The sequence below is a fragment of the Oreochromis niloticus genome, linkage group LG3, assembly GCF_001858045.2.
Source record: "Oreochromis niloticus isolate F11D_XX linkage group LG3, O_niloticus_UMD_NMBU, whole genome shotgun sequence".
In the NCBI taxonomy this organism is placed as follows: Eukaryota; Metazoa; Chordata; class Actinopteri; order Cichliformes; family Cichlidae; genus Oreochromis; species Oreochromis niloticus.
Window position 1 is genome coordinate 22,845,338 of NC_031967.2, and position 13,100 is coordinate 22,858,437.

At 39.6% G+C, this 13,100-nt stretch overlaps 2 protein-coding genes across 2 annotated transcripts in view; both read right to left on the minus strand.

Moving 5' to 3' along the window:
* The window catches only part of LOC109197684 (alpha-2-macroglobulin), a 33,249-nt gene extending 29,660 nt beyond the window's left edge, over window positions 1-3,589 (minus strand). The window contains exons 1-5 of the mRNA XM_019353388.2: window positions 3,467-3,589; window positions 3,139-3,319; window positions 2,826-2,982; window positions 483-535; window positions 101-121 (exon numbers count right to left, since the gene is read on the minus strand). Coding sequence (XP_019208933.1) covers window positions 101-121; window positions 483-535; window positions 2,826-2,982; window positions 3,139-3,319; window positions 3,467-3,546 — 492 coding nt within the window. The 5' untranslated portion in view covers window positions 3,547-3,589. The remainder of the gene's footprint in view (window positions 1-100; window positions 122-482; window positions 536-2,825; window positions 2,983-3,138; window positions 3,320-3,466) is intronic.
* Window positions 1-13,100, minus strand: part of LOC106098407 (poly [ADP-ribose] polymerase 14) — a 208,140-nt gene that overhangs the window by 139,613 nt on the left and 55,427 nt on the right. The window lies entirely within an intron of this gene.

Below are 13,100 nucleotides of genomic sequence, written 5' to 3' on the forward strand. Positions count from 1 at the left end.
GTGCTGTTGGCTTTAAGGAGAGCTTACACTCTTAAGAAACCTATTAGATTTACATGCTGAATTTATAAAAGAAAAAAATGATGTGTGGTTATTTTCTTACCTTGATTTCAATCATATTGCACTAAAAGACAAAAAATCAAAAGGGACAAAAGTAAGAAAATTGTTAGAGGAAATGGGTTTCTTATACAGTGTCCTACCAATTTCTCTATCCAACTTTAGGCTTGGTAGAAATTCAAAAATATTAAACACAAAACACAATTTAACATGAAACTGACTTTTCAACAGTATGTTTTTTTAGGTTATTTTGTACACTCCAAGACTATTGCTAAACTGTTTGCTTGTTAGAGTTATTACAGAATAAGTAAAAACTCATTACTAAACACAGACAATACATTGTACTATTGATTTGTTAGTGCAAGTTGACTGATAAACTCAACAGAGTGATAAAAGTCAAGGAGGAAAGGAGGGACAGAAACACTCACCAGCTGACTGACAGGTCTAAACTTGGAGTCCAGCGCAACGACTCTGAAATGAACTGTGGAAGAAGTTCAAAGATTTTAAACCTTAATAAGTAATAAATCCTGACCAAGAAATGAAACTGGCACATTCTCCAACATCATTATTGCCAAATAAGCAGTAGTACTAATATAATTTTCTCTTTGATTCTATTTGTAACAAGCTTAAATTAAATGTGTATATATTTTATATATATTTTATATATATATTATATATATATTTTTATATATATATATTTTTCTTTGTAGAGGAAAAGCGTGAAATGGACGTGGTGGACTGCCATGTCTATACACGCCTTGTTGTGATATCAGGTTGCAGCAAAAGACTTTCATAAAGCCCGGAGAGCACTTATAACAACAGGTGAAAATCGAAATTCTCCGATGAAAGGTTTAAAGAAATGATGGTAGCTAGAGACTTTGTAAAGTTTAAAGAAATTTATTGGACAAATCAAAATATTAAGTTGTAACCTAACAAAAAATGCCCATATTAATGTTAATGATGTGTTTGCACTCTCATACAGTAGCTCCAGAGACTTTCCTGGCAGCTACAATAAGAGAGTGCAAACTCTCCAATTAGGATATTTTCATGAACAAGTGGTCTCTTTACAGAAATTACAAATAGCCAAACTGCAGCTACAACTGTTATGTTTTGTCTGTAGTGTTTTAAGCCAGTCATTTTATGTGTTGAATACATTTAGTCAGTAGCTTTTAAAATGATTTTATAATTAATAAAAACTTGCATTTTGAAGCAGCATCCATGGAATAGCTAAAGTGAGTGAAATACAGATAATATTCATCCATTTTAAATTTTCCTCAAGTCTTCTGCATTTATCATACAATCATAATGATGAACACTTCAGAAAAAACAGTTATATTAGGGGTGGAGCCGAACCTGAATACGGTATTCGGAAAGGCACAAATAACGTGATTTTTACAAATACCTATTTGAAACAAATACTTTAAAAAATATTTGTATTTGGGAACAAGAAACACTTTTTTTCTTGACTAGATTATTTGTACCTTAACTGGGTTCCGGAGGCAGTTTATAACTTTCGCGAAGATCAGGAGATTAATCAATTACGCTGCATTACTGACGTCTGCAGTCGGGTGCTCTTATGTTCGCTCTGTTAGCTCGGTAATTTAGACAATAGGCTGTTGACAGAGTAACATTAACGTTCGGTTTAAAAGGTTAAAACGATGCTTGTGTAGTTGTGTCGAATTGTATGCACTTGTGGGAGTTGGAGTTAGTTTAAGTTAGTTTTGCAGACAGCAAGATGTAGACTATAGACTAATTAACTATAGACTAAGCATAGCTTCCCGTCACTCATTAACTTAGCTGAAACTCCCCACATTGATTTGGGCAATCAAATAGAAAAGAGTGTTGCTGTGTGGAAGCATTTTACAGTCAGTACTGCAGATGAAACCCCCACAAGCACCAATTCATCATCACAGCCTTGTTGTGCCCCTGCAATTCAGTTTCACTGTCTTTTCAGTGTCCTCCAACAAGGGCGGGTGGTGGTGGGGTTCCTGATGTTCACAATGGTATTTTATTAGTTGTTAGTTTAACCATGGATGAGGAAATGGCTGTTATGTTATTTTCTTTTCAATGATGTTCCTTGTTACATGTTCATTGCTGGATTTATAGAAAAACATCAACTAATATTGCATATCCATAATTATTATAATGAATATAATTAAAGAATACTTACACTATAATGTTATTTAGAAGTGTAACGCAAAAAAACTTGATTTTTAGGCATTTGAATTGTACTCGAATACAAATACAATATACATATATACATATATATGTATATCCCAAATGATTTTGTTTAAAAACTTAAATCTAAGTGAAAATGGGAAATTGATAATTACCAGGACCTCTCAGAGAATGACACATTTAAAATGTATTTCAAAAGTGTAGGTGACACAGAGAGTGCTTGGATTGTGCAGCACTGCTGTACTTTCACATGTTCTTTTTATCTATTTAATTTTTTATGCTTAAATGAATAAATGAATGAATGTTTGCTAGGAATAGTTTGTTGAGCTGCACAAATGTGGCCAGATTAAATGTTCAAAACTTGATCATTTTTCAGCATGAAATGCTACTAAAATAATTGGAAATTATAGAAATAAAAGTTTTTGTTTTTGACAGAAAGGGACGTGTTCATATTGGAAGTTCAATACACCCAGGAAAGGGGGGGGGGGGTCCTCCCAGGAGCTGGGAACTGTCTCAGAGCAGAAATTCTAAGAGGCTGAATCTGTATAAGAACAAATCCGTCTAGCTCTGATGGGTCATCAGCTCACTCTTACCTGTTTGTCCAGGGAGGTAGAGGGGTTTATCCGTCTGGATGAATGTCCTGGCCTTGTAGGCTTTGATCATGACTTTTCTCACTTCTTTTGCATGAAATGTGTCTCCTCTTACGTCCACCTCAAAATCCAGAATCTTTTCTCCTTCCACTGAAGGAGCCTTTAAGAGAAGTGATTTAGAGGATGAGACACATTAATAAATAAGAATAAATAAATAATTGTGTGTTGTGTTTAAAATACTTGATTGTATTCACCTGCAGCCTTTTTTAAAATTAGAAATTGCCAAGTGAATCAAAACCTATCTTAGGGAGCTCACCTTAAACTGAGTACATGTATGAAACTCTTCATTGGATGTATGTGTGAGCAGGGTTGTATTCTCCTCTCTGGACATCAAAGTGACAGTCATGACCACAGTCTCACCGGGCTGCAGAAGACTTGCACAGAATTTGGACTCAGCTCCAGCTTCTATAACTGCAGGAATGGCCACCAGGTACTGCCTGCAGACACAGACAGAGGAACACATAAAGCACTGACAAAGAAGGAAACCACAAACCAGTACTCGTGCAAACTTCAACTACAAATGTTACACACAGTCACAAAACAAACAAATTCTATTTTTCTTTATAAAGAACACTTAAACTTACGGTTCAGCCACCGCTTGATCCACACAGATCCAGTTCAGGAGGACACACAGTGTCCATGTCAGAATTCGTAAACAGCCCATGACTCACTGCGAAGATCTTCAGAGTCAGCGTCTGTTAAATAGACACCCCCTCAACCTCCATGCCCCCTCCCACTTAGCACAGACAGTAACACCCATGACCAGCCCCGTCTATTTGGTCTCCAGGTATCTTAAAAGTCAATCATTTATAGATTTACGAGCCACAATTTTGGTGAAAGCACAAAGCACAAAAAGTTCATCATGGAACAATTTCTACAGGTCCAGTATATAGTTAGAAAGAAGTCTAATGTTTTTTAGTTACTTATGGTGTAGGGTTTTCTTTGCCCACAGGCTTGTTTAGTATTTGATGTTGTCTTCAAAATTAAACATTAAAAGCTAGTAGCAAGTATTGAAAAGTTTTTAATTCCCAAATGTGTCCATGTGCTTAATAAAAAGCAGGTATTCTATTGTTTTATCCTTCAATTTTTGTCAATACTGGAAAGAGAGAATTGTTTTCTGTAACTGTTGATATTTTCCAAAATCTGGGGAGGGAACATACTTACAGTGAGTGTTGCAACAGTGCCCTTTAACCAGGGTGAAATGCTTTGTTGCTTAGTTTGTTAAATCAATAGTGTAGACATACCATCCTCAAACATAACACATGGATCAGAACAGTAAAAATATGTTGTACATAAATTAAGGCAATCAGTTGGTTGAAGTCACAATGTCATCAATGACTGGATTCCTAGCATTTCTAGTAGATTCTAGTATATTCATAGTGGCAGTGATATCCAAGCTACCCAACATCCAGACTGCAGGACTAAAACGCTTTTTGAATATGTACAAAAAAAAAAAGTATATTGCCTTTTGGATAAGCTACAATAATATCTTCAATATATACAATAAGTTGTAGTAATACAAAAAAAATACAGTTTTTGAAAACTTAAAAGAGATTCAAATATAAGATACCACAAAGAATCCACAAATCTACTGAGGCTTCAGGAAGACTGACTGTTTACATAAACAGAAAAATATAACCTCAAAATATGCATTAAATCAGCTCCTGTGCAAATGCTCACAGAAGACATTTTGAATTTGGAGGGAACATAAGATAACATAGTTTAAAGATAGCATTTGAAATGTTTTCAATGAAAATATGTTGCAGAAAAGCCAGATATTGCTTCACACTGATAGTACACCATGTACTACCAATTCTGGCATTCTGAATTAAGCTATGACATACACATGTGATTTTAAGAGGCTTTTATCTTGAAGTACCAAATCAGACTTGATATAGAGTAACACCATGAAGATGTTGACTGAGAATGAAACACTGATCCCTGGTCGATTGTTGCAAATCATGAAGAAACTGTCATAATTGTTTTAAAGATCATCCAAAGCACTGTTAAAATTTAAAGGGGTTTATTCACAGGTTTAGCCAAGTGAAAAAAAGCAGTTAACAGAGCTGGTGTTTTTTGCTTTTGAGTTTCAGTAGTGGATGTCAGGTACTGCAGACATCCCAGGGCATGCACACACACATGAATAGAGCATATAGGTTCAGCTTTCGGAGAGAGATTTAGAAACAGGCATTAATCCAGGACATCCAACACAGAGAATCCAGACAAGATGGAGGCCGAGAGCGTACCTAGCTGATGAAACGATCTAGCCAGAACTAAATCGTTGTTCCAGTCTTAAATAGTCAGCTTGATCAGTGATGAGCTGTAGTTGAGTCAGCACAGCTGATTGGTGACAGGTGAGTGTCCACAGGAAGATGGAGAGACTGGAGGAGCCACACCAGAAGGAGAGAGGTAACCCCCAAACGCCATACACACACTGACAAAGAGAGAAAGTAAGCGAGAGCAAGGAAAAACACAGCAGAGAGCGAGATAGAAAAAAGGTAGGCTAGCATGAGTGTTTGGGGGACCCGACGGGGACACAGTGACTGGAGTGGAGGAAGAGACAGCAGTGACACCCTAGTAACCAGAGTCAACCAGAGGGCAGGCATGATTACTGCAGCTTCAATTCATCACTCCACAAGATGTGCTGTCACTAGAGATGTGCAAAGCAGCCGGTGCTTGTATCGGTATTTGTATTTGTTTAGTTGAGAAAAGTATTTGTATTTGTATTCCAGTAAAATTCAAAATAGGCATAAAAATCCAGTTGTTTGCGTTACACTTCTAATTAACGTTATAGTGTAAGTATTCTTTAATTATATTCATTATAATAATTATGGATATGCAGTATTAATTGATGTTTTTCCATAAATCCAGCAATGAACATGTAATGTCATTGAAAAGAAAATAACATAACAGCCATTGCCTCATCCATGGTTAAACCAACAACTAATAAAATACCACTGTGAACATCATGAACCCCACCACCACCTGTCCAAGGATGCTGAACAGACAGTGAAACTGACTTGCAGGGGCAGAACATATGTGATGATGAATTGGTGCTTGTGGGGGGAGTTGGCAGACCGTACCAGGAGAGGATGCTTTAAGTGCATGTGATTATGCATAGCAGATGTTGACAAATGTTTGATATAGCTGCCTCTGCTGATTTGACTTTTGCACACATTACATATCACTTTGGTTTGGTCACCTCTGTCACACGTCACTCACTCATCCGGTCATGCACTGCGGTCTCATAATGAACTCAGCTTTTTGATATAAAGTTTTCCCTTGTTCCCGAATACAAATATTTTTTAAAGTATTTGTTCGAAATAAATATTCGTTAAAAACACGTTATTTGTACCTTTCCGAATACCGTATTCAGGTTCGGCTCCACCCCTAGCTGTCACTAATTTTCACTCCAGTTCTTGAGTAATTTTTTTTGTAACTCAGCATTTCCTCCCTGTTTCGCTTAAGAATGGCTTCTATTGGTCAGTAAGTCCATGTTCCAGTTACAGATTAAGCTGCTGATTCCAAGATCCACGAGGTTGGTGATCAGCTTGGAGGGAATAACTGTACTGAATGCTGAGCTGAAGTCACTGCTGGACTGGCCATCGGGCATACCGGGCATTTGCCCGGTGGGCCGCTGGCGATTTTTGTTTTTTATGGGCCGATAGACTTTTTTTTTTTTTTTTTTTGGAAGGGTATATATAATGAAAGGTGTTGGATTGGCCAATTGGTCATGATCGACTCTGGGCTGGACCAATTACAGCCTAGGAGGCCGGATGCACCCTCCCCCTTGTTTAGCAATGTTATAGGCGAACTAAAGAAAATGGAGAACAAAAAAAGGAAAGGAGATGTTTATGAAAATATCACTAAATCTGTCATTTATTAATTTTAATATTAATTAATGATCATGTCTCACCTCTAGTGTTCTTGGTCTTAATTTATGGTTTTTCCTATAGCGATTGACAGATCACGTGACTTTCGTGCATTGCGTGCCGGGAACTCGAGGCAAAACAATCCAAGTACCGCATCAAATGCAAGCATTTGCAGCACCGCAAAACATTCATTCTCCGGTTCCAATACCTTCTTGGTTTTTCTTTGCCGCACAAAAAAGGAATGTACAAAACTAAGGAGAACAGTGCCGGTCCGTACAAAGACAGACTCAACAAAAAGGCAAAGAAAAGATACGAGGAAAAAATCAAAGGAGTGAAAGGGTTAGACCCTTACGAGCACACAGAGTGGACAAAAGACGTTAGCGTGCTGCCCAACTTTCACCACGCTCAGATTTATAATTATACAGTTCTTGGAGTGAGTGCATACACTCATGAAGTTTAATAACTTCAGGTCACTGCAACAAGCCCAGGTACAGTTTACCAATGGATGGGTACAAGATCTTGAAATGCACCGTGCAGAACGAAAGACCATCGTACAAACAAAGGTAAGTTTATCAGTCTCACAAATCATCGTCATAAATACACATTCGTTAACCGTTTATTAATATAACCTTTGAGCTCAACGGTAATTAATTAGTAGTGGAAATAATTTCTGGTACGCATTACAGAAATGTAGCAGTGACAATAATATTGTATGCTGTAATCGCACTGGACAATTAGTGATACAAAACAACTGTTTTATCCTGTGAATAAAAGTATATGTTTTTGTCAATGTACCGTGGTAATAACAGAAGCGAAACGCAATATTCTGTCAGGACAATTCACTATTTATGCACAATAAATAAAGAAGCATAGCGCGACAATTTCTGTTCAGTGCCAGACTTGCTTGTAACCTATATCACCAATTATGTTAAGAAAAATGACGTATTAACTACTACAAAACACTGACCTTTGTAGGAATGCTTGGAGCAGACTAACATGTGAGCTGGAGTGTTCTGAGTCGTTATATTTGGTATATCCAGACCATCCGTCTGCTCTTACTTCGGAAACATGGCTTAAAAACTTTCTCTTCAACGATGTAATCCGATAAAAAAAAAAAAGATCTCTTTACCCGTTGGCTTCCCGTGGCTGTCATGCGACCGGTTATTGCAGTTAATAATACAACAGCTTCTTGCCATTTTTTGGGTTTCTTTTTATCGCTGTGTAACTGAGTTCAATTGAAAGCCTGCGTGCGCTAGTACCTCTTGCCACAAGTTCCCAGAATCCTTTGCGGTTTTACCCCTGAATGACGTCACATTTTCAATCTCTATCCTGGTGGGCCCGTCTCTAGTCAAAATGCCCGGGCCGATTTTTTGTCCCAGTCCAGCCCTGGCTGAAGTCAACAAGCAGCATTCTTGCATAAGTATTCTTGTTCTCCAGGTTTGTACTTTCACAGGACAACAAGAATACTGTGTTCTACTGTGTGTGATTAGTGGGTGGTGACAGTTTGTGTTTATTTATCGTTGTGGTGAGGAGCCTGCCTGGGCAGCCTTCCAGGATTCTGTTGCCCCTGATCCCAAAAAAGAAAGTGTGGTTGCTGAGTCTCTAGCTACTGGCGTCATATCTCATGGTCTCGCAGGTTGCACACTCAGCACTCGATTAGGGTCCTGCAGCCGGCCGTTCCCTCTGGCATACTGCTGCGGTCACATGTCTGTGAAGGTTCTCAGTCATCCAGGTCATCGTAGTCCAAGGAATTTGCAAAGAAAAGCGTCTGGACTTCTTTGAGTTGCTTGGAGACGTTTCACCTCTCATCCGAGAAGCTTCTTCAGTTCTAAGGTCAAATGGCCGAGAGTCCCAGATTTAAACCCAGTGGGAGTATCCCCCCAAAGAGGGACAAAGGACCCCCTGGTGATCCTCTAATCACATGAGCCAAGGTGTGAAAGCGGGTGTGGTACCTAATCAGCCAGGGTTTCGGGTGAGCTCATTGTGAAACCTGGGCCCACCTTGTCATGTGAATTCCTGAGGTCAGATGGCCCAGGATGTGAGTGGGCGTTAAGGCGTCTGGGGAGGGAACTCAAAACTGGATTATAGATGGCAGACAGTTGGTGTCGTAAACCACCGCCTCTGTTCAAAGATGGTCGCTCACAGTGGACATAGATGGCCTCTTTCACTCCTCTTTCAAACCATCTGTCCTCTCTGTCCAAAATGTGAACATTGGCATCCTCGAAAGAGTGTCCTTTATCCTTATGATGCAGATGGACTGCTGAGTCTTGTCCTGTGGAGGTGGCTCTTCTATGTTGTGCCATGCGCTTGTGAAGTGGCTGTTTGGTCTCTCCAATGTAGAGGTCCGGGCATTCCTCACTGCACTGTACAGCATACACCACGTTGTTCAGTCTATGTTTTGGAGTTTTGTCTTTCGGGTGAACCAGTTTCTGTCTGAGTGTGTTGCTGGGTCTGAAGTACACTGGGATGTCGTGCTTGGAGAAAACTCTCCTGAGTTTCTCTGATACACCGGCTACATAGGGGATGACAACGTTGTTGCGTCTGTCTTTCTTATCCTCCCTCGCTGGTGTCTGGTCTTCTTTTCTGTGCCTCTTTGCTGACTTTATGAACGCCCTGTGCTGCGGTCACAGTTTCACGCGGATAGTGGGTCCTCTCTGTAGACCAGTTCTCCAGCATGCAGAGCAAGCTTCCCTTGCTGTGGCTGCCATCCCCGATGGGCATGGTAGATGTGTGTGGTGCTTGGAGGGATGCTCCACAGTCTTGATGGAAGAGTGGAGTGTTTTATTTTTATCCAGCACGTGTCAAGGAGCCCCGTTATCCCTTTTTTTTGTCAAGTGCACTGCTGATTTGAATGTCCTACTGTGCAGGCAGATTGCCTCCCCTGCTGCTATTTCTGGTGGTCCCCTCCTTGCAGGAGGTCTTGCGACATGCATGGCCAAGAGCAGATTGCCTGTGGACTGCTTTCCCCATTGAGTCAGGCCCTCGTCTCGTTGGCCAACACCCTCTAGTCCCTCTGTCCACCCTGAGTTTTCGTCAGACTAGGCCACCAGCCCAGTCCCATCTGCACAGCTCTGGGGAAGGACCCTAGCTCAGCCCCCCACTGCCAACGGGGAAAGCCACCAGCCCCCTCCTCTGTGTGTGGACAAAGCAGGGTGGCTGGTTGGCTCTGGGGACGGACCCTTGGGTCGCGTCCCTTGCTCAGACCCCCCTTCCCACCACGCCTGAGCAAACTGAGGAAGGGGGATGTCTCACAGGCAATGGTGCAATGTCCGGGCCCTCAGGCAGTGTGTCAACTCCCCATCTGATGTGTGGCTAGGCCCACCCTCCAGCTGCCTCTCCCCGTACCCCATACATGGTACATATGTAATATGTAACGGAGTGGAGAGATAGTCTCTCTCTCAGAGAACCAATGGTACAAAGTAACCCAACATTCTCAACATCTAAAACCTATTGTTGCACTTTGTACACCCCTGATCTACATAGTTGTAGATCAGGGGTGGGGAACTCAAAGGTCAGTGTCCTGAAGATTTTAGATGTGTCCTTGATCCAACACAGCTGATTTAAAATGCTAAGTTACAACCTCAACATGTCTTGAAGTTCTCCAGAGGTGTGGTAATGAACTAATCGATTGATTCGGGAGTGTTGACCCAGGGTGAGATCTAAAACCTGCAGGACACCAGCCCTAGAGGCCTGGAGTTCCCCAACCCGGATGGTTCTCTTGGTGTTGTCATAGGAATATCGCCAAGCTTGACAATAGCTGCATTTTTGTCCCCATACAATTTTAAAATTTTCACCTTGAGTTGATTTACTGGAACAAGGTTGACACATCAACCTTTCCCTGTTGCCATCAACATTGCTGGACAGAACACAGATCCAAGCAATTCCAGAAATCTACAAGTCAGACCACTGAAACGCCTCCCATGGGGTTAGGATGTAATTGCTATTTGCTGCATACTGGTTCTGGCTACAGTCATTAATTTAATTCCATCATAGATGTTTTTGCTATGTGTTGAAAATAGTTTTGAAACTGATAGGAAAACAGCTAGACTTATCAAAAGGAGAGTGAGACAATATATACACAAGAGGGTGATTAGGAGAAGTGGGACACATGGGGAACAACATAGCAGGAGTGAAGGAAACAAACGAGACAAAGGAAACAAAACTAAATGTAATGCACATGAAATGATGGACTATCAAAATATAACAGAAAGTAACTAATACAAAGACTAGGACCTTGACACAGTAAGCAATCATAGAGACACAACAGAATCCGGTTGTTCAGTCTGACGTCACTGGCCGTGTCTGGGCCTAAACTCCGCTGCAGGTCCATATATCAAACGATCACTGTGGCATTACTGAGAGTTGAAAAACTGTCTAAAGTCTTTCATCTTTAACAAAATGATCAGTGTTCTGCTCTAGCAGGTGTAACAATTGAGTTTAACATCCAGGCATCCATGAAAATGGAATTTATGACATTTAACGGCATTAGAAGTTAGCAGGAAGTTAGCTCGCTAGCTTCTATCTAAATACAATATAGCATGTCCTGACTGCGGGGTTTTGGAAAAAAATTCAAACGTACAGCTCTGCTATAACTTCCAACATAAATGAAGACAGAAAACTAAACAGCAGTGACGTTTGTAGGGTTACTGAAGTTTGGCTAGCTGGTATATAATGATGTGCTACGTGACCGCTAGCGACACAGCTATGTTAGCATAACATAAACAAGCTAACTTTTTTTCCACTCGATAAAAGTTAACGTGAGTGTTCTCAGTGGTCAGGAACAAATGTAATCGCATGGCAGGATGCTGTAAAAGGACTAAACTTAAGCCAGGAGAACAAGTGAGATAATCCATCCACAATACGAGGTTAGTTATTCATATACTGCTGCATGGGCTGTGCTGTAGTTACATCGTAAGGTTTTAAAAACTGAGCTTAAATAAATGATTAGCAGTAATAAAAGCCGAGGGAGGTCAACAGTGATCACTGACTGTTTTAGGAGCTTTTTGAGATTAAATAGAAGAAAATACAAAACATTAAACATGTTAACAACACAAAAGCCATATTAAACGCAGACTACTTTAGGCCCGGAAGTAGGATTCGTCACGTCATCACTGAACAACCGGATAGCACAAGGAGACACAAAAGTGACAAAGGAAACAGGAAGGAAATCACAAAATGGAAAGATATACAGGAATAAACTAAAAACGAGGAAATTGATATCAGGAGATGAAACACTACAACAGAAGCTAAACTTTCAATCAACTAAGAAGAGCCAAAACTAACACACTAAAGAATACATGAATTGAAAAACAAAACAGTTGACAAACAAGAGATCTTAAAGGATAATTAAACAAAACTCAAAACACCGGATAAACTGACCCAGAACCATGACACTTTAACCCACCACTATGTACTTTAAGGACCTGCAACTACATTTTCACAGCGTGAAGGAAAAAATGTGATTTCAATACATTTAATAAAACTATTATGCAAAATATATGCAAATGTCTGTATCTGCATTTCTGTAGATTTTAATTGTTATCACAATTTTACGTTTTTGTGTCAATTTTAGAGTTTGAATTCTTAGTCAGTATGTTTGAATTTGGGTTTGTATTTTGGTTTTATTATATTCTACTGTTATTCTAATAGGTTCTGATTTTAATGCTTGTTTGATTTCATTTTTTTGTCATCTTTTCTGTACAGTATGTAGGGGAGTAGACTTACATAGGCTGCTTTGGAGACTTGGTTGCTATGGTTACTCAGGGGGGCAGCCTTGTTAATATCTTATACCCTTCATACCTTTGGTCAGTGCAGGAAGAATGCTTAACTGCAGCTATGAATATTTGCTTAAATCGATAAAACACTGCCATTGTTTATTCTAATTGTAATATGTTGTTTGGCCTGGTAGGATGCTAGCCAACCTGTTGAAGAGTATCTTCAACAGGTTGGCTAGCATCCTACCTGGTCTATCACTATGCATATGAAACACTCTGATTCTTCAAAAGCTAATGTTCAACTATGTCGAAAGGAGGTCTAATTAAGTCTGGAATTCCACCTGTTTATTATATAATTCCATTTTTTTAATCCTTGGATTACATATTATTAATTTATTAATTGGATTATGTTTTTATTTTTTATTTTGTTTTTATATAAAAAGAGATTTTTGCCCCCACAGAAAGGCTTTGAATGTATCCCAAATTACCAGGCAACAGGTTTTTTTTTTTAATCTGGTTTGAGAATAGACTCATTTCTGGAAAGCTTGCTGGGAATAGGTTTGCACACTTTATCTCGACTACCTCCCTGAACAATAACTAAGTGAATGCTGATCTCTCTCAGAATCCAAGAA